At 37.2% G+C, this 20,615-nt stretch overlaps 11 protein-coding genes across 11 annotated transcripts; 3 read left to right on the plus strand and 8 right to left on the minus strand.

Annotated features, from left to right (window-relative positions):
• Positions 1-85: 85 nt before the first annotated feature.
• KAP120 (karyopherin KAP120) lies at positions 86-3,175 on the minus strand (the record flags this gene model as incomplete). Its single annotated transcript, XM_003675452.1, has 1 exon — positions 86-3,175. The coding sequence occupies one exon, from the start codon at positions 3,173-3,175 to the stop codon at positions 86-88; it is 3,090 nt and encodes a 1,029-aa protein (XP_003675500.1).
• A 355-nt stretch (positions 3,176-3,530) lies between these two features.
• Positions 3,531-4,826, minus strand: NCAS0C01440 (nicotinate phosphoribosyltransferase; the record flags this gene model as incomplete). The annotated part of the gene is made up of 1 exon (XM_003675453.1): positions 3,531-4,826. One exon carries the CDS (start codon positions 4,824-4,826, stop codon positions 3,531-3,533), a length of 1,296 nt encoding a protein of 431 aa, XP_003675501.1.
• A 412-nt stretch (positions 4,827-5,238) lies between these two features.
• Positions 5,239-7,860, minus strand: NAN1 (Nan1p; the record flags this gene model as incomplete). The annotated part of the gene is made up of 1 exon (XM_003675454.1): positions 5,239-7,860. One exon carries the CDS (start codon positions 7,858-7,860, stop codon positions 5,239-5,241), a length of 2,622 nt encoding a protein of 873 aa, XP_003675502.1.
• Positions 7,861-8,516: 656 nt separating this feature from the next.
• HHO1 (histone H1) lies at positions 8,517-9,248 on the plus strand (the record flags this gene model as incomplete). Its single annotated transcript, XM_003675455.1, has 1 exon — positions 8,517-9,248. The coding sequence occupies one exon, from the start codon at positions 8,517-8,519 to the stop codon at positions 9,246-9,248; it is 732 nt and encodes a 243-aa protein (XP_003675503.1).
• A 228-nt stretch (positions 9,249-9,476) lies between these two features.
• Positions 9,477-11,258, plus strand: TBF1 (Tbf1p; the record flags this gene model as incomplete). The annotated part of the gene is made up of 1 exon (XM_003675456.1): positions 9,477-11,258. The coding sequence occupies one exon, from the start codon at positions 9,477-9,479 to the stop codon at positions 11,256-11,258; it is 1,782 nt and encodes a 593-aa protein (XP_003675504.1).
• A 116-nt stretch (positions 11,259-11,374) lies between these two features.
• Positions 11,375-12,175, minus strand: TAF14 (TATA-binding protein-associated factor TAF14; the record flags this gene model as incomplete). The annotated part of the gene is made up of 2 exons (XM_003675457.1): positions 11,375-12,091; positions 12,167-12,175. The coding sequence occupies 2 exons, from the start codon at positions 12,173-12,175 to the stop codon at positions 11,375-11,377; spliced, it is 726 nt and encodes a 241-aa protein (XP_003675505.1).
• A 506-nt stretch (positions 12,176-12,681) lies between these two features.
• SPO19 (Spo19p) lies at positions 12,682-13,461 on the minus strand (the record flags this gene model as incomplete). Its single annotated transcript, XM_003675458.1, has 1 exon — positions 12,682-13,461. One exon carries the CDS (start codon positions 13,459-13,461, stop codon positions 12,682-12,684), a length of 780 nt encoding a protein of 259 aa, XP_003675506.1.
• Positions 13,462-13,662: 201 nt separating this feature from the next.
• On the minus strand, positions 13,663-16,392 carry STE13 (Ste13p; the record flags this gene model as incomplete). The annotated part of the gene is made up of 1 exon (XM_003675459.1): positions 13,663-16,392. One exon carries the CDS (start codon positions 16,390-16,392, stop codon positions 13,663-13,665), a length of 2,730 nt encoding a protein of 909 aa, XP_003675507.1.
• A 306-nt stretch (positions 16,393-16,698) lies between these two features.
• RPL5 (60S ribosomal protein uL18) lies at positions 16,699-17,592 on the minus strand (the record flags this gene model as incomplete). The annotated part of the gene is made up of 1 exon (XM_003675460.1): positions 16,699-17,592. The coding sequence occupies one exon, from the start codon at positions 17,590-17,592 to the stop codon at positions 16,699-16,701; it is 894 nt and encodes a 297-aa protein (XP_003675508.1).
• Positions 17,593-17,857: 265 nt separating this feature from the next.
• COX11 (Cox11p) lies at positions 17,858-18,733 on the minus strand (the record flags this gene model as incomplete). Its single annotated transcript, XM_003675461.1, has 1 exon — positions 17,858-18,733. The coding sequence occupies one exon, from the start codon at positions 18,731-18,733 to the stop codon at positions 17,858-17,860; it is 876 nt and encodes a 291-aa protein (XP_003675509.1).
• A 205-nt stretch (positions 18,734-18,938) lies between these two features.
• Positions 18,939-20,162, plus strand: RDS2 (gluconeogenesis transcription factor RDS2; the record flags this gene model as incomplete). Its single annotated transcript, XM_003675462.1, has 1 exon — positions 18,939-20,162. The coding sequence occupies one exon, from the start codon at positions 18,939-18,941 to the stop codon at positions 20,160-20,162; it is 1,224 nt and encodes a 407-aa protein (XP_003675510.1).
• Positions 20,163-20,615: the final 453 nt, after the last annotated feature.

Consider the following 20,615-nt stretch of genomic DNA (forward strand, 5'->3'; position numbering starts at 1 on the left):
TTAAATATGTTTCTTTCTTTCTTTCTTCTTATATTGATCGTATATAGAGAGAGCAATGCAATTATTTTTATACAGAATGACAAATTCATTTCTTTAAAGACAAAAAGAGCTTTAGGTTTTCCAAGAGATTGATATTGACATTTGATAAAAGTTCATTGTAACCTTGTGTACCCAAAAATTCTTCTAAGAATCTTAAAGTTTGTTCAATGAATTCCTTTAAACTGATATTATGAACTGGATCATTATTCTTACTCAATTCATGTTGTCTCAGTTGTTCAGAAGTTAAAGGGTAAAATGACATGGATTGTTCAGTAACAATATCATTCAAATGATACTTTTCACAATCACCATCATTGGTCTCATTAATCTCTTCCAAGACTTCTATCCATAGTGATACAATGGTTTCAAATTCAGTTAGGACAACAATCATTTTACCTCTTAGTAAACTAGAGATACCTAAAATATGGATTTTCTTAGCCTTTGGATCGTACACATCCTTAAGGCATACAACCCAGATAGAAATTAATTTTCTAATAAGGTCTTCAAATGGCATATCCTTGTAGACGATTCTTCTCTCTAATAATGGTAAGTTTGCATTTTCATTCGATGTCGGTATTTGCTGCTGGTAGTTAGATAAGAATTCTAGTAAGGCACCTGGGTTTACATATGCTATCCTAGAGACCACCTGTAAAAGTTGACCACATTGATGTGCTGATAATGACTCCTCTTTAAATATGCAATCAAATAATGCAGATAATATTCCAGCTTTGTAGAAATTTGTTAACAAAATATTTTCATAGTCTGATTCATTAGCTAGTACCATAATTTCCCAAATTTCAAGAATTAATTGCAAGGCGTCTTCTCTTAACTTCAATAGAAATTTAGAAATTTCACTGAAAATTATTTGGAAGGATTGACAAGCAAATATTTCTTCCTGGGTTAATATCAACATGTAACTTTTAATGATTTCTAATAATATTGTCAACACTTCGGTATGAGATTCCACGCCAAACTCCAAGTACGGTAATAATTCGATGAACTTTCTATCAAATCCATGTTCTTTTGGTGAATAATTTTGGAGCAGGGATGCCCAAAGTTCATAACCATCTTCGTTCAATAAATGGAAATGTGAAGAACTAGGGTTACATGCAACTGAGATAATTGGTAATGCGATATCCCACGTCAAGTATGAGTAAGAACCTAACGATCCGGCCAAATTTCTTAATAATCTTAACAAAGAATTGGAAAGAATAGATTCGGAAGTATGATTTGCTGCAATTTCCCATAGGTTAGGTACAATTTGCAATATTTCTACCAACAGATCCTTGTTAATCAATGGCTTTGTTTGAATGATTATATCACTTAACGTGTTTAGGACATACATTCTCGTCTCGGTCAAAGAAACAGACGGTAAAATTTTTCTGAGAAGGTGTGTAACAATTGATATCAAAAATGGCTCAAATGTATCTTTATTGAAGTCCCAATCATCAACCATCGTTCTAATGGATTGAATTGCTGTTAGTAATACAACTTTATCGTCTTCACCTATTAGCAAATCATTAAAAAAGTTGTAACAGAGAGCTTTACTTTCTTCAGAGCACTTGACAGTGGACCATTCATTAATAATAAGAGCCACTCTTCTACGAATTATTCTTGCTTGATCTCTTGGAATAGAATTATTTGTCGCTTCTGGTAGAAATATTTGGACTAACAATCTATCGAAATCCACCATTTCGCTTACAGCAGCGGCACTAAGTTGAAACGTAGTATAAATTGCATCTTTCTTTAAAAAACCGTCCAGGTCATTTGAAAGATGCGAAGCATCATTTTCAATCTTGTTCAATAAATATGGGACGAGTAGTTCAGGGAATGAATTAATCAAATCTTGGAAAAAATTCTCAGCACACGGTCTGATTTGATACTCATAACTTGCCGCCATTTGTTCGTTAATCCATTCCTCAGGATCGATGAACCAATTTTCAAGTTCAGCAGGTCTTAGCTTTAAGTACCAATTCATACAAACGTCTATTAAATTCTTGATCAATGTTTCGTTTAGGAATTCGGTATTCATTTTCTTAATTGAGGTCTCTACGCTTGCTTTGTCATTTCTAGCCTTTAGTGTGATGACACTTTTCTTTGTAATAAAGTTGATCACTTTCTTTAGTATAAGGAACCCTCTGATGGTTGTATTCTCCCAGAAATCACCAGTCACATCTGCATTTTCTTGATATACTATGGCAGCCTTCTCAAATAATAGTTTTGTGTAAGACACCAATATATTTGTCGAGCAAGGAATTAAAATAAAGTTTGCTGGTGAGTTTGTTACTAAATTAAAATATAATTTTCCATAGCATTTAACAAACTTCTCATAGATGTCAAGTTTATTAAAATTTTGATGGTTTTCTAGTAATAATTCAAAATGAGAGATTGTTAGTTTCATAAATTCACAAACAGACTGATCTTTCTGTGGGTATTCATAACCTTCACATGCAATTCTCCTTAAAACCTTAAGGGACAAGTAACAAACTTGTAGTTTCGTTAAATTTTCTGTGTCAATGGAATTTGCGCTAGTCCATTCTTCGAATGATTCTAAGTATATTCTAACGATTAATGGAAAGATTAATGGAACTTTACTTTGCATTGCAGGTTTACATCTGCCGATTCTCGCAGTGCCCAAAATCTTGATTATTTGGTTTATATATGTGAGGATATTATAAACTTTAATATTATCCTTTTTCACATGATCATTCTCTAATAAAGATTTCAATGTCTCAAAAAGATTAGGCCATTCCACTGGGAAATCAAGACGTGCGATCCTGGCGGTCGCTTGAGCGTATTGTATGCCTAATTGGTTGTTCTGTTCATCTATCATATCAAACAATCTAGTTCGAATGGATGCCTTTTCATCTTTATTTATACAATGCACTCTTGTAGACCTCCAATATTTGTCCACCCCATTTTTGAATTGGATGACTGCAAGCCATCTGGTTTGCAAAGAGTTTGATAAGTCCAAGTAAATGGTTTGTAACAGAAAGTGATACCCAGATTGAACCTCCCACTGTTTTAATTGAGATTCAGCAAGCTTTTGCACCTGAGACCCGGCCTGCTGAGGATTCCCGGCTTGTTCTAATGTCTGTATGACATTCAATTCACTTAATGTCGCTGAGTTTGACATTCTAGTGTATTCTAATGTGATAAAATGTTTCTGTCTCTCTCGCTATCTGTACTGTCGTGAGTTGTGGTTTAATTAAGTATGTATTGTAGTCCCTGCGGTGAGGAGTTTTTCGATGTCGATCGATTCTCTTCATGCCTGAAAATTTGTCTTACCGAAAGTTCACTAAAAAAGATGATTAAACAAACAACAGAAAACAAGCTTAGATTAGTAGATATTTCCATTATAAAATGCAGGACATTCATGTATTAAACTGTTATACTTTTATTTGAATATTGTACATATATATTAATAATAAGTTGTGAAAAGTTTACATAAGGGATATAATCATTGCTGGACATTCAAAGAATCATATATTTCATGCTGCCCATCTGTGGGCTTCATTATCACCAGACCATGTGTTTTCCACATAACCTAGTTCACCTTTTACTCTCTTGACCGTGTCAATGTCTCCCATATTCTTACCCAGATTATCTGAAATCTTAATTGCATGGTTACCGTTCACAGAAAGAAGCTTAATGACGATATTCAAAGGTTCACTTTTCTGGGCAGGATTTGACTTTTTGTAGAAATCGTTGGTAAAATTGGTTCCAATTCCAAATGTAGCAATTAACCCATTATCGTGGGCAATCTTATTGTATTTGATGGCTTTTTCAACATTCAACGAATCAGAGAAGCAAATTATTTTACTAAACTTTGGCAATTTCAAAACGTCATGGTAATGATGAGCAACCTTAATGGTATATTTTTCTGGATCACCTGAATCTTGTCTTACACCTGTGTATGCATCAGAATATGGTGGTTTGAAGGATTTCAAAAAATCGTCAGTACCAAAAGTATCTGTTAATGCAAGGCCTGAATTTTCTTTACCAAAAGTCTTAATCCAATAATCCATGGAATTCTTATTGGCATTTATATAATCATTTGAGATGGACGCAATACCCATAACCCATTCATGAGCCACAGTTCCAATAGGTTTTACACCGTATTTCATTGCAAATAAGACATTTGAAGTACCAAGGAATAATTTCTTATTCCTGGCTGGATCTTCATCGACAGCTTTCATTATACCTTGCATGACCAAATCGTGAGTCTTGAATGATCTGCGACGTCTTGTCCCAAATTCACTGAATATCAACCCATTAGAAAGTAGCTCGTCGGCTTTCTTCTGGGCCAATTCAACTTGACCAGCATAATCCCAATCAGTGTCGACGAACTTGAAATATGCCTCGGATACCAACGCCAGAATTGGAATTTCATATAAAATGGTATCTTTCCAGAAACCCTTGATTAAGATCTCTACATCAAATTTGTCTGTATCGTCTTTAATCTTATGGTGAGAAAATTCAATATGGGATTCTGGAGATAACTTAAAATCAGGGGATCCCAAATATTTCAAATAATCATCAGGTAAATAAGGAATGGCAGTGTGTAGGTATTGCAACTCTTCAGAAGTAAATCTTAAATTTTTTAAATGGTCAAGTTGCTCGCGTAACCAAGCAATGGCAGGTTCATTGAAGGACATTTGACTGGATCTGTTCGTATATCTGTAGACGACTTCCGCAGTGGGGAAGTTGGTAAAGACAGCTGCATGCATGGTTATTTTGTACATGTCTGTATCCAGCAAGGAAGTGATGATAGGTTCGGACATCATGGTGGTGGGTATGTTGGAGAAAGTAGTACGGTTTTTTGAAAGTTTCTTTTTTCTTGATAAAAGCTCCTCTGTGACTAGTTAAACCCTATGGGACCCTAACGAATGGATTAGCTTGCTGATGTATTGCCAGTTAATTGGGATTTTAACAGTTTAATCTAATATTTCTTTATTAGTGAATGCAATTAAATTTAAATGAGTCGCCGATTTTTTCTTTTCCGTCATTCTCCGGGTAATAGATCTCGAGAAGGAAATTAATAGGATAATAAGAGCTACATTTATCGGTATGTTTTACTTTATTTAAATATGTGATGTTAGATTTTCTATTTTACAAAACCACTAGTGCAAACTATTTCTACTTTTTTCTATTTAAAGGATCTATAATTAGGTCATGACATGAGATGTTACTTCTCGCCTACGTGAGTGTCTTAATCACACTATCGAATAGGGTATCCATTTGAACGTTCTGGATATTTTCAAACATGCTTATGAAGCTATTCATGTTGATTCCCTTTTCATTCTTAGCCCCGTTAACAAATTCTAATTCAATATCTTCTTGGTCCTCATCTTCATTGGTTAAACTTCTTTTATTCAAATTGGAAGATAATTTTCGAAGTTGTTCAGTGAATTCAGAGCCCTCTATAGCGTTACCATTATCACTTGTCAACCCATCTAATATACCCTCTTTGTTAACTTCATCTAACATCTCAGTATTCACAGTCGTACCCACCACACCTAATCGAGACTCTATGTCCAAGAAGATAAAGTCACTATCATAATTCCATCCAATCCAAGAAATATATTCATCATGAGTAAAAGAACCAATCTTGGAAGATAGATCGGCGTTGAATACGAGGATATTTGATTTAAAAGATGTCGTGCCCTTAACTTGTTGATTGATGACTAAAGCAACTTTCCCATTGACTTCATCACAGGCAATCAATCTATCCAAATGACCATTCTTGTAAATTCCATTAATGAAGGGGTATAAATCGAAGGAATTGATAATTTTGCCCATCAACAAATTTATTATAGACAACGTTGTCTTAGTGGCAACGATCAAATTGGAGTCATTGACGAACTTAATGGTTTGGATTTCTGAATCAAAGACAAATTCATTTTCATCTAACTTGCTAAACGTTTCAAAATCCACAATGGTTAATTTATCATCAAACCCGTGTAATATTAAACTACCATCATGAGACCATGCAAGGGAGACAGAATTGCTAAAATGATTGAAATTTGGTAATGCGATCTTGGAGAGACACCAATTAGACTCGTGTGTATTAAATGACCAGTATTTCAATCCACCATTATTATCCGCGGTTAAACATCCTCCATCATTCCCTACGCATAATGGGGCCACGATCATGTTGGTAATTGGGACATTTAATCCATGAGGATTCAAAATCTTTGTACGTAATTTCCATTGATCTTCATTTGAAGTACCATCTTTTGACCAAAATTTCAAAGTGTGAGATACATCTTTGGACGATAGTAGATCTGTAGGTGGGTATTCAATTTCATATGTGATTAACCATTTACCATCTTTAGTCAGTTTCAAATTGGCGATGATGGGTTCTTTCAAATTCAATTCTGATTTGACTTTACCCATAGAGTTAGTCAAAGACGACGTCATGTATTGATAATCGACCTGATCATTCTTGTAAAAATCAAAAATTTGCACCGCTGAAATATGAGGGAAATATAATTGTTTGTTTAAAGGGTTTATTTCTAAATTGGATGTAAAATCTTGTCTCTGTAATTTTAATAACTTTCTTAATTGTTTCTTCTTGGAACTGTTGATTGTTGCTAATGAATTGGATGATCTTGTAGAGATGGATGAGATTGGTTGGATGACATTTTTCACAGTAGAGTTAAAAGTTGGAAGAGGTCCGTTGATAGATAACTTGGATATTAAATCCGTGGAATTCAATAGAATTAATTGATAATCAGAATTTGAATTATTTTCAATCATTTGTAAACCAAGGGAATAATATTTACCTTCGGCCACGAGGGAACAATCGATAATGATACCATTTAAACGAGGTAAGAATTGCTGTAAATTTGTCGATAATTGCCAAAACACTAATACTTTCTCCCAACCACCAGATAATAGATAAGTTCCATCCTGGTTAAAGGATAATGAGAGTACTGAATCGATATGCCATTTCAATAATCTAGATTGTAATTTTGAATCATCTAATGATACAATATTAATAACACCTGATACAAACCCCAATGCTAATTGGTTTGCGTTGTTATCAATGGCCATTGAAGATATGTATTTGGAAGTGGAAGAGAGATTTTTGGTAGCTTCTTTAGAAATGATGGAATCTAATGGGATATCTCTCTGGCAAGAATCATCAAAGATGGATTCAATATGGATTGTTTTCTCGGTAGCATTGGTTTGAGAAAGTAGGACTAATATGGTGTCGTTTGATGACCAAGTTGTTAGGATAACATTATTGAAAGTCTCCTGAGGTTCCTGCAAGGTAAAGTCTTGTTGTACTTGATACAGATGGAAATTGGAGATTGTATTTGTACCATTACCCTTGATCGTCAATATCTTTATCGAGGAAGGATTTTCCGCTGATTGAAAGACTTTATAAATCATTTCATTTTTCTCGATTAAATTCAAGTTCAAAATCTTGGGAGATTCCACTAATTTCCCCTTGAAATTCAACACAATAACATGACCATCCTTAGTAAAGACAGTAATAAACTTATCTTCGAGTTTATTTTCCTCCTGTGTCAAATCTCCCAGAGCAATATGTGCGATGGATGTAGTAGTAAATAGTTCCGCTAATGACTTGTTATTTGAAAATTTCAAAGTCTTGATGCACTGTCTTGTTTCTACGTTAAAGATCTTAATCTTGTTGTTGAATGGGACGATATAATTGAGTTGATCGTTAGTTAAACATGCGATATTCTTATCACAACTGGATTGGAAGGATGCTCTTGGTAGGATTGGCTTACCACCTGAGACCAAGGAGAGTTTGTACTTCTGCGAGACGGTCGGGGAGCTCTGTGTCATGGTAGGAGGGATGGCTGAGTATGAATGATTGGATGGGCACAGGGATGTTCTTCAGTCTATCTCATCTCATCTCTATGCACCTCATCGAGTTGTAAATTTCATTTCAATATTTTTCAGTTTTCCACATTTTGAAAAATTTTAGACGTACAAAGTGATGGCGTTACCCTGGGAAGAGGTGATTATATAATCAACCCAATAGATAGTACAAGTATACATTTATATAAACGTTTGTTCGTTTGTTTGTTCGTTATTTTAGTTGGGTTGTGTAAGGTGAAGATTGGTTAATTTGCAACACATAGCATGTTGGATGTGCTTGTGTGTTTTTTTGCGTCCGCCAGCGTAATACGTAAGACTTAAGCAATTGCCAGCAAGATAAGGTTTCAGACTCATAAATAGAGTCAAGTTAAAGGCCAGAGACACCGTAGATACATAGTTGCCATGCCATACAAGCGCATGCCCTTATCATAATCGAGAAGACTCTTTGTTCGTTTTGTTTTCCGTTTCGCGTTTTCGCGTGTTTTGATTCTTTGTTTGTTTGTTTGTTTGTTTTTGTTTCCAGATTTAAAGGAAAGGAAATCACAGTCTTCTTCTCTTGTTGTTGCTACTTCTCTCCTCCCAGAACCACATCTCCAAACCACTCCAAACCACTCCAAACAATGCCCCCAAAGAAATCCGTCACAAAGAAAACAACAACTGCCGCCAAGACCGCAAGGAAACCGGCCTCCAAGAAGGTCCAAGACGAGCCCAAGAAATCCTTCAAGGAATTGATCACAGAGGGTCTCAAGGAATTGAAATCTCGTAAGGGAACCAGTCGTCCTGCTTTGAAGAAGTTCATTAAGGAGAAGTACCCAACGGTCGCAGAATCTAGTTCGTTCGATCATTATTTCAATTCCGCCATCAAGAGAGGGGTAGACGCTGGTGAATTTGACCAACCAAAGGGCCCCTCCGGGACTTTGAAATTGGCCGCCCCTGTCAAGAAGGAAGCTTCTCCAAAGGTCGAGGCAAAGCCAAAGAAAATTGCTGCTGCCACTACCACGAAGAAGACTGCCTCTGCAGGTAAAGTGACAAAACCAAAATCCAAGAAGACTACGACTGTGAAGAAGGCTCATGCTTCCGCTGCCGTTGCTGCCGCCGCTGCCTTAACCTACAGAGAGATGATCATTAAGAGTGTCTTGTCGTTGAACGAGGGGAAGGGATCCAGTCGTCCAGCCTTGAAGAAATACATCAAGGACCAGTTCTTAAAGACCGATAAGATCAACAACAAGTTTGACTATTTGTTCAATTCAGCCCTAAAGAAGAGTGTGGAGAACGGGGAATTGCAACAACCAAAGGGCCCAGCTGGGATCGTCAAGGTCTCCAAGAAGGGTAAGTCTGCCATCTCCGCCTGATAAGATCAATATTCCACTTTTTATCTCTTTCTAACTATTAATTGTGTGTATGTATGTATGTAACTGTAACAGTATTATATCCCATCGTCATTACCCGCCGTGCTCGTACACAGCGATGTTGTTTTCTGGAATCAACAAACCCTAACAACATCAACAACGATCAACTTGACCTAATTTGCCCTCACTACAAATGACAACAACAAGAGAAGAGTCCATCCAGCAAGAGTGATGACCACCGACTTCAACTCCGAGAACCTAAACAGGTTCAATAACATCATACAGGCCCTGCCCTTGAGAACAAGACTTACAATCTCGTCGCTATGTCTCCTGGATAACATCTCCACTCAGCTGCTACGACTATTGATCTTTAACGCGAACTCACCTCATGCCATCGCCATCCTTACAGACAATAAGGCATCTTCCCCCTATTCCCAGGGGGAAACAGACACCTTCCAGACCTTGTTGAAGCTATTCAAGCAAGTCAGGATGATCTACAACTCAAGGTATCCGCTACTGACCGTCCACGATGTGGCTCCCGGACTGTGGTTCCCCGATTCAGCTCCACCATCTTTACTAAGAGGCCATGAGGCATACATCATTACCGCTATAAGGAAGGTCAATCTGCTCACTTTCATTCTTACCGCTTTGGGTTCGTTCCATTACGGTTTTGAACTCCTTCAATCCACTTTCCTCGACATCTTTTGTCCGAACACACTATACAACTCTTCCAATTCGACCACTATGGGAGAACCAAACGGGAAGTTTTTAAAATCACAAGCCGTCTTATATCTTGACTTAAAGACACAGGCATTCATTTCAGCATTGAAGGACTACGAGGACGATTCTAACGTGATCCCTCAGGGAAAGAAGCAAGAACTGTTAAACTTGGTTTTCCCTGCTAATTTACCTCATTCTCTTATCAAGAGAAGAACGGGAGCTCCCGAGGATACAATTACGAATCCATTGGGTGCCATGACTCCCTCTGAGAGGGATTTTGTGGAGAGATGTGATCGTCGTAAGGAAAATTTGATGCAAGTGACCAATTTCAATGATTTGATTATTAATTACGATTGGAATCATTTCATTAAGGAATTATTGGATTATTGTAATAAGAATATGGGATTGATCATTTGGGGGAGAAAGGGACGTGGGAAATCACCATTGTTCAGTTTCGATTATCATGAATTCGATAACCAAGTCATGTATGCCTCAGGGGTACTAGCACCAGAAAATTCTGCAGATGATTCACATAATAGTGGGGTGTTGGATGCTGTTAGAGAGAGTAGTTTCTTTAATGCAAACGTTAATGCAGGTAATAATAGCAACAACAACAATGAAAACTCTGCTGATAATAATGATGACACTGACGCGTTTTCTCCAAATTTGGAATCATCAACACAACCAAATAATGATGCCACTCCATCTGGTACTGCTCCAGCAACAACAACTTCGACGTCATCAATAGATTCAAGATTACAACAATCGGTCATTCATGCCGCAGTCGCCAATTCAGCAATCAGCAGTAATAATGTCAGTGGTAATGTTCACAAGAAATTGAAGCCAAAAAGAGTGTGGTCCAAAGAGGAGGAAGCCACTTTATTGGAAGGTTTACAGGAAGTGGGCCCCTCATGGTCCAAAATTTTGGATTTATATGGACCAGGTGGGAAAGTTAATGAAGGTTTGAAAAATAGAACACAAGTGCAACTAAAGGATAAGGCACGTAATTGGAAACTACAATATTTGAAAAATAACAAACCATTACCTGACTACTTAGAAAAAGTCACAGGGAACATTGACAAAGTTTACAAATCTAAGAAGAAAGCTAGAATAATGCAACAACAGGTACAGTCTCAACATGATACCGACAAGGCAAATGATTCTCAACAATTGCAGTCATCCATCGATCCTGCAGTGGCCACACCAAGTGATAATCTAACTTCGAACGGTTTGTTTGGTCCCGCTGCTGAGGAGACTACTGGTTATGATCCAAATCTAGAGGCAAACATGTGAAAACTTTCAAACTCATTATTTCAACTTAAATTCTGTATTATATAAATCTTTTTATTTATCTTTTTTAATTTTTTGCTTAAATTATACTACTTGTATTACATTATATCAATTTTAGTCTATTCTGTATTCTTGTTTACGTATTCCCATAAACTTTTCAACAGCCCATCAGGTAAACTATAAAGATCCATTATGAACTCACCATCATCGACATTATTAGTAACATTCATTTCCGATGTTCTATTATCAATGACCATTTGCACTACACCGACTAAATCATCTTCACTCAATTTGGTCAACCCCAGGGCTAATTTCTCTAAATCAACATTCCCTTTAACAGTGGATGCACTCCCGCTTTTCGCCTTCTTATTCTTAGATTCTATAATACCATTTGATGTAGACCCTTTACGCTTGGTTGCCGCACTCGTATCTTCTACCGACCCACTCTTTGAAAGCTCTGTCAATAAAGCAGGTTTATTTATAGGCACTTGAATAACATGATCCACTTGATATTCTTCTTTCAAGAAATTCAAATCATGAGGCAATTTCTTCTCCCCAGCCTTATCCAGAAAAAAAACACTGATATCTAAGGGGAATCCACCCCAACCTTGTTCCTCAATTCTAAATGGTGGTTCCTGTACCGTCCTATTAGGGTTCACGAATGTGGGATGTAAATGATATATGACTTTGTCGAAAATTGTCGCTGGAATTTCCTTGTTTTCTTCATCTAATAATACGATCTCAATACTCCATTGTCTTACGGGAAAATTCTCTACAGGGGGTACATCAGGAAGGATATGTTGTTTAGTCTTAATTCTAACCGTTCTCTTGACCGTCTAGTATAATTTTCCAAATTGTTAGTATTCACAATTGCTAAATTAAAGGGTGATAAAAAAAATTGAGTTCCATACTGCTACCATGTTCCTAGATGTCAATTAAACTTGAAGTTATTTGGATTGAAAGCTTGAATATTTTTATGACTATTCTAACGTTTAAGTCGGTAGAAATTCATAAAACCTAAATACTCACTATAATCAAAAAAATATCCATGTCGTAAAAGATGATATTGTTCTTTGAAATAAATTATGTCAGTACTTCAAAGAATATGACCGAACGCAGCTATTTTGTTATCCATTTTAACATTCTTATGTGTTTCAAACCTGAAATAATTAAGGAAAGATTATCTGGTTCTTTAAGAGTTATTTAATTTGCTTTGTCTTCACTGAATTCATTTTATTTTGAAAAAAGGAGTACTACCCTAAGCAAATAAACTACCATCAATATTTACACAAGAGTATTGATGATCAAGAATATATTCATTCAAGAAACAATTTTCTGAGGCAATAATATTTTCTTAATTATTTAGCAATTAATTTTTAATTTTATATAGGTGGAGAAAGAAAAATTCAAAAAAAATAAAAATTGACTAGAGCAGCATGAAAGAAATAAATGAAACAAAGGTAAAGACTGAAATGTAGCCTGAAAAAACATTTGGGTTTGAAGCTAACCCTTCTTGAGTAATAGTTGCAGTTGTTCCATTTGAATTTTGTGTCATTGAGGTAGCTGTAGCTGCTTGTGCCGAAGTTAATGTGGTAGTACTTTCAAATGTGCTCGTAAAAGTTTGAGTTGTTTCACTCATGGTGCCATTAGTTCCCTGTTTGGCTTGTAAATTTTTTTCTCCGTTGCTTAACAATTTAAAATCATCATCATCTTCATCATCCTCATCATCTTCATCACCATACACCTCTTCACACTCCTCATCGTCAAAACCATTCATAGAACCGTCTGTACCTTTGTCACCATCGTTAGCTTTCTTTTCAGTTTGTTGCATATGTTTCTTATACATTTCATCAAAATCCCCATCACTGTCAGTTTCAAACTCTTCTTCTTCAAAGTAGGTGTCTGTTGCTTCAGTGATTAGATTTTCATCTGTTTTTGCGTCCACAATATCATATTCCTTCAAATTAATAAATTCAGGTATTTCAGGAAGATCAGGGAAAACCAAGTTGGAGGCATGAAGCAGATGTTCCATTAACTCTGGTGTCAAAGAATTTTTGTCAAAATGAATAGTTAAAGGCTTAGTGTCCAACGAGTCAATGGAGTCACCACCAATATCCTCAGTACTAACTGTAACTTGAAACTTGTTTGTAGCGGCGAGTGCAGCTGAGGCTAATAAAGTAGAAGGGATAATCAATTGCTTCAACATCTTGAATGTAATTATGGTTCTATCTTTTTCTTATAATTAACAGCAAATGAAAATGATATAATGATTGAGTTGCATGTATTCACAAAAGAAACCATTAAGTAGATCCACCTTTTATACATTTCCGTCGCCAAGCAAAACGCGGACGAGTAGCACGACACAAAAAAAGTGATCTTCTTTTCTCTTTAGTATTACATAATTTGATTATGAATGAATAGTATCTAATTTACCAGAAAACGCATCCTCCAGCCAGAAATAAAGTTTTTGGTAAACAATTTTCTGTGCATTATGGAACATGATTGAGTGTTCTGAATCAGGGAATATGTGCATATCATAGTTCCTTATATTTTTAAGATTTAACTTATCAAGTAGTTCGTAAGTGTTTTGTATATGCACATTATCATCTGCAGTACCATGCATTATGAGAAATCTACTCAATTTCCCAAATGCATCAATATCCTTTACCACAGATATATTGGAATAGCCATCGGCATTCTCTGTAATTTTGTCCATGTATCTTTCTGTATAAATGGAATCATAGAATGTCCAGTTAGTTACTGGTGCTACAGCCATTGCATATTTAAATGTTTCCCCAATATCATATTCTACAGTTTTCAAAGTGGTGAAACCTCCGTATGACCAACCCCATATGGCAACTCTTTCTGTATCTATGTGATCTTTATTCATTTCGATAAATTTCTTAGTGACTTCTGTCACATCACGAGGTTCCCAATATCCTAATCTTCTTTTTGCCCATGATTTAAAACCCCATCCTTTACCTCCTGTACCTCTTGGTTCTATTTGTAAGACGATAGCATCTAAGCCAGATGATACTGATTGCTCTAGGAGTACTGATGATTTTGTAGTAAATGTTTGAGACCCTGGACCTCCATAAACATTCACCAACAGAGGATATTTCTTTGAACGGTTCATTCTTTTTGGTTTAATCTCAACATAATTAATAACAACTCCATCATCCAACTTGATGCTCTTATAACTAGTGATTGGTAGGTCATAAATGTCAAGAGTTTCTTTCAATATGAGATCCTGCGTTAAATCGAGAATGCCATCTTGCTCATTCGTTATATCAAGAACATCATAAAGAGGGCCTACTTTAAACTGATGTGAGCCTGGTCCTAGTTTTTTGTGAAGGGCATATCTACAACTGGAACTTAATGTGAATTCATCATAATCAGTTGCATCATTAGGATTCTGTAAAGATGTTAATTCATCAATATCTTTCGCGTTTAATTTCACTGCATAAAGATGTTGAGCCATTGGGCCAACTTCATTGGCTTGGAGGAAAATTGTGTCAGTTTCATATTCGAAGCCAACAAGTCCATTGTCAGAAACTTCCCAAGCACCTCTGGTTAATTGTTTACCATCACTAGTTGACGGTGTTTCGAAGTAAAATAGATGATTGAAGCCGCCTGAATCAGTACATATATCAACGTATCCATAGTTCTTCCTTCCAACTACTTCGTTAGGTGGAATAACCAACATCTTAGGGACTTTCTCGATCCAACCCATATACTTCTTCGAGTCGATTTGACGAACTAATGTCATCTTTTGCTTAAACGTTTCATATAATTTAACGTGCATCAATTTGGAAGTCCTATCAGCTTCCTTGAATAAGAAATCATCTGGACCTATCCAATCTGCTCCATACAATATGAAATCTTCATCCTTATTACCTGTATTTACTTGATACAATACACCTTCGGTCACTTTAAACATAAATAATTTCACTTTTGGATTCGGAGTTCCTGGTTTGGGATATTTTATGAATTCTTTAATTGGAAATTGATGGTTTGTCGTGTATAGGGGGGTTTCATAATCTGGCACAGCTGTTATATCAAATTTGGCGAATATAAACTTAGAATCATCGGGGGACCACCATATAGCCTTTTCTGAAGCTAATACTTCCTCTTCATAGACCCAATCTGGTTTAGCATTAAGAATATTAGAAGATCCATCGTTCGTTATTTGCACCGGCTGAGCATCAGAATAAAGATGTTTGTAAAACAAGTCATTGGCATGAACAAAATAAACAAAATTATTGCTTGGTGAAAAATGTGCGTATGATAAGGTCACTAATTCTTCCTCGTTTCCAGGATTCAAGGGAACAATCTCGTTTGTCTCGAGGTTTTTAATCCAATAAAACCCCTTTGAAGAATGCCTAAATTCAGAAACAATATTGGTTGCTAAGATTGCACGATCTAACCTATAATTGAATTTAACATCCATTACAATGTATTCTTTATCTTGGTAAACGAATTTAGTTTCACCTAAATCAACTTCATAATCTTTGTCGAACAATTGTCTCGCAACGAAATGTGATGGCGAGTTTTCAACATCTTTGACAGTGTAATACAACCCAGGGTCCGAATCATGATTTTCCAGTCTCGTTGTAGGTTCAATGAAATGGAATTTCTTCTGGTCCACCACGAAGTCACCTTTAAACACATTTTCAATGGTAAATGCCTTTTTCAATTCGCCACTTTTCCCATCTCCAGGGTGTGCATAATTAGATGCAGTAATTAGCGGTATCGTAAAAAATAATATAATTAGCACAATGAATACTGTTCCTATGCATATTATTTTGTTTTTATTATGTGCATATTTTCTATGTGAGTACCAACTATACCAATTACTGTATGGGTCTATAGGCGGTGATGGTGAAGTTCCAATGAAATCACTATCTGCTTCTTCGTCAACATCCAAATTATCCTCAAAATTGGTAAATAAGGGTCGGTCTTCCAAATCTACATCTTGGTTATTTTGAGGATTAGAAGTATCGTTCACGGGTATACTGGGTGTATTATCGTCCAATGTGTTTAATTCGTAGTCAGATCTCATTGCTGAACCTGAAGTGGCTGGCGGCGGTAGAAATTTATGACTATTCTTTCTCTTATGTGTTTTGACGAAATCCATGCTATCAGCTGTTCGACTTGACCTTGTATTAACTTTATAGCACTTGACTATGAAGCGTTTGTTTGTTCCCTCGAAAGTTCTCGGTATCCTCCTATCTATTTCCTAAAACGTTTGTCAATAAGGGCTTTTGCTAGATTAACATAATGATGCTTCAAATGAAAACATTACCATGACAGAAAATAAAAACAAAGTGTCACAATTGAGAAAAACAACCATTATTTAAAAGTAATTCTAATAAATTAGAGGAAGGGTAATATAGATATTTATTTTATATAAAAAAGTTAATTAATATTAAGAATCCATAATCTATTGGGCACCAGCCAAAGCAGCGATCTTGGCTTCGACACGAGCCTTTCTTTCTTCTCTGGTCAACTTAATTTGTCTGAACTTCTTGGATTCAGCAGCGTATTGTTCCTTGGTGAACTTCTTTTCAGTAGCCTTGAAAGCTGGGTCAGCTCTGATAGCAGCATGAGCTTCAGTGTAGATGTCTTCCAAAGAGTCAGCATCAATGTCGTCAGCCAAGTAACCCTTGAACAATTCAGAGAATCTTTCTTCATCATCGTCAGCTAATTCTTCCATGTATTGGGAGACGTGACCACCGAAGATGTAGGTTCTCAATAAATCTGGGTCCAATTCTTCGGCTTCGAAATCCCAACCTGGGAATCTGTTTTCGGAGTGAGGAATGTACAAACCACCGTCAGAAGCACCCTTCAAGGCACCGAAAACTCTAGCACCAGTGGTGGTTCTTTGTAAACCGATATCCAAGAAGACCTTGAATGGACGTGGACCATCTTCGACAGCTTCGGTCAATTCGTATTCACCTTCAACTTCTTCGACACCCTTGTAAGTTTCATCCAAACCAAGCTTTTGCAAAGCTCTTCTGGCAATCAACAAACCGGTAGCGTAAGCAGCAGACCAGTTAGTCAAACCATGGGTAATACCGTATCTTGGTAATTCGTGGGAGTAAGCAGCGGCCAAAACGATGTCACCGGTGATGGTGGAGGAAACGATTTGACAGATGATGTCCTTGTTGGTGAATCTAACGACTAATCTGTACTTTGGAGAGTTGTACTTAGCCTTGTGTTGAGCGACCAATCTCTTTCTTTGGTAGTAATCGGTCTTACCTTCTCTTCTTCTTCTGAAAGGAGTTTGGAAACGAGAGTGGTAGGCAGAGTTCTTTTGGTTGATGTTGAAAGTCATTGTAACTGTTGGATGATCTACGGGGAGCTATCAAGCAAGATATAAAATGCTACGTATAACGAGTACACTGGTTAAATAATCATAATATCTATCCATTGCTATAACTTTTTTGTCTATGTACATGTGCGCGTCATCGCTTTTTTGGTTTCGCGATATTTTTTTAATTTCTTACGAAAAATCAATTTTAAAAAACAAAATGTGTGGATGGTGGACGTTAACACCCATACATCTGCAAAAACAGTCATGGAAAGTTATTTTACTGTTACTATTCATCGTCATCGTCTGGGTTCTTCACTAGCACAGATCCAGGTGCCACAGTGGCTGCAGCATCACTCACTGCTGAGCCGTCCCCGTAATGGGCTTTGAAGAACGTGTAATGAAGAATGATGTCGTCGATGTTCCTCATTGCCGGATCGCTGGCGAAGTCCGGATCGATGAAGAAGAACACTGGCATGTCAATTTCCTCTCCGGCAGCCAATTTTTGCTCTTCGAAACAGAAACATTGGATCTTATTGAAATACTGAGCGGCTTCCCCCGGCGAAATACTGTACGTAGCCATCCCGATAATGTCTTTGTCACTATGATTCTTTGCCTTGTAGAACGCCAATGCGGTCTCACCGGGCAGCACGTAGACCTCTCTCTGTTGTGGGACGAATTTCCAGGGTAAGATCTGTGACACTTCACTTGTAAATGAAATTTTAATTCTCTTCTCCGTGTCCACAGGGATCAATTTATCATCAGTGAACTTACGACGATCTGTAATGGGTATCCCACCAAACCCAGTACGGGCACATAGGGCTCTGTATATGGGGACGGCAGCATATGATAATCCCAGGAATAAAACGGCCATACTACTAAAATACAACGCTATTGTTCTATTTTTCATCTTAGTGTCCTCTTGATGTTTAAAATCTCTCAATCTTTGAATCTCAGCTTTGGATAGCTTACTTATATCAAATTTAGGTATCTTCTCTTGGCTATTCATGCGAGGTGGGGCCTGTTGTTGGGTATACGACCTGTAAATGTAAGTAGTTTGTGAGGGTAGCGAGCGAGTAATTCCTTGTCTAACAACACTTCTCGGTACAAGAAACCGCAAGGATGCCCTGCTGAGTATATTCGTCTTCGAGAGCATGGACGACATTCTGTGTAGTTTGCAGTTTACTGGTTCTTTAACTAAATGTTGTTATTGTTGTTGTTAACGCTGAAGTTCCATTTTAATGGGCCCCTTATATGCGCGGAATCTACTGAGCGAGCTAATAAACTTTGATCGATGAGTTAATTGAATTGATGTCCACCCACAAGAGAAGAGCCTGTCAGTGCCGGCAGATGATTAACCGTTTACAAGCATGAATGGAGACAATAGTAATAACGACCATGGCGGTAACAAGAAACGCAAAAAGACCAAATCGTGTCTGTTTTGCAGGAGGTCGCATGTGAATTGTGATGGGAAGCGACCATGTTCACGATGTTTAAAGAGGGGCATATCGAACCTTTGCACTTCGGGGGCAACTGCTGAAATGGGCCTTAATATGTCACCGCCTCAAGACAGTATCAGGACGGGTGCTCCGGGCTCTTCCATGTATGAGACACCACCAATTCCAAACTCGATAAATACTTATAATAAGATGGTATCCAGTGCCACAGGAACCACACCGGCAACGAATCCCAACTTGTACTTACCTCAACAACCCAGTTTTATCTCAGAGAATGCCGGTTCCGAATTCAATTCACTTAATGAGTTCTTGAACATGCTGGAGGATCCATCATTGCTGGAGAATACGCCTGGGATCACCCAATTTCCGCAAGTACAACAGCAGCAGCAACAGCAGCAGCAACAACCGACACCACAGTCCAACCTTCCACCGGCACCACTGCCGCCACTTTCAACAAGATCGTCGACATCCTCAGAACCACAACCCACATTAAAAGAACAATTCTTCCTTACGGCGGCTGATCCATCCACGGAGATGACCCCGGAGGATCGTTTGAAGCTCGTGATCAATGCCAAATTGGAAGCAGGTTTATTGAAGCCATACAACTATGCCAAGGGGTATGCTCGCTTGCAGAAATACATGGATGAGAACATGGAGCAGAGTTCCAAGCAACGGATTTTGAAACCGTTATCCACTATCCGTCCTGCCTTTAGAACGATTGCTCGATCTTTGAAAGATGTAGATTTGATCCTTGTGGAGGAGAATTTCGAACGACTGTTGTTGTCGTATGATAGGGTGTTTACTTCGATGAGTATGCCTGCTTGCCTTTGGCGACGTACAGGGGAGATATATAGAGCTAATAAGGAGTTTGCTACGTTGGTGGATTGTACTGTGGATGAGTTACGTGATGGGAAGCTGGCGATTTATGAGCTGATGAGTGAGGAGAGTGCAGTTAATTTTTGGGAGAAGTATGGGTCTATTGCATTCGATAAGGGTCAAAAGACAGTTTTGACTAGTTGTAATTTACAGACTAGAGACGGTAGTCGGAAGAAGAATTGTTGTTTCAGTTTTACGATAAGAAGGGATCGATATAATATCCCGATATGTATTGTAGGTAATTTCATACCAATAGTTTAAGAAGAATATAAAGATGTCAGTTCTACCAGCCCTCACCAAAGTTGTGATATAAAAGCAACTAAAACAAAAGGGCGCTAAGATGAACCAATGATGATCTCTCCGATGGACTTGACGCTTGGGAACTAAATAGAAATTAATTCAAGCAACACGGTTTTAGAGTCCTGGATTAATTAATCCGCACGATTAATAATACTTTTAATGTATTTGGTTTTTTAAACAAGAATCGAAAGGAAAAGAGAGATGTAAATTTGTCAAAATGTTTTTTTTACACTCGTTCTCTTTTATATGGGAAAAGTGTTTTTAGGCGAGATGAGTGAAAAAAATATAATATATTTAATTTTTTCCAGGGCTAATTGGATGACAAGGTTACAACCAAGTGAGTAAATTAATGAATGAGTGAGTGAATGAATGAATGAATGCATGGATTAGAATATTTAAGATAACGGTTTCTAT

The sequence above is a fragment of the Naumovozyma castellii genome, chromosome 3, assembly GCF_000237345.1.
Source record: "Naumovozyma castellii chromosome 3, complete genome".
NCBI classification, from domain to species: Eukaryota; Fungi; Ascomycota; class Saccharomycetes; order Saccharomycetales; family Saccharomycetaceae; genus Naumovozyma; species Naumovozyma castellii.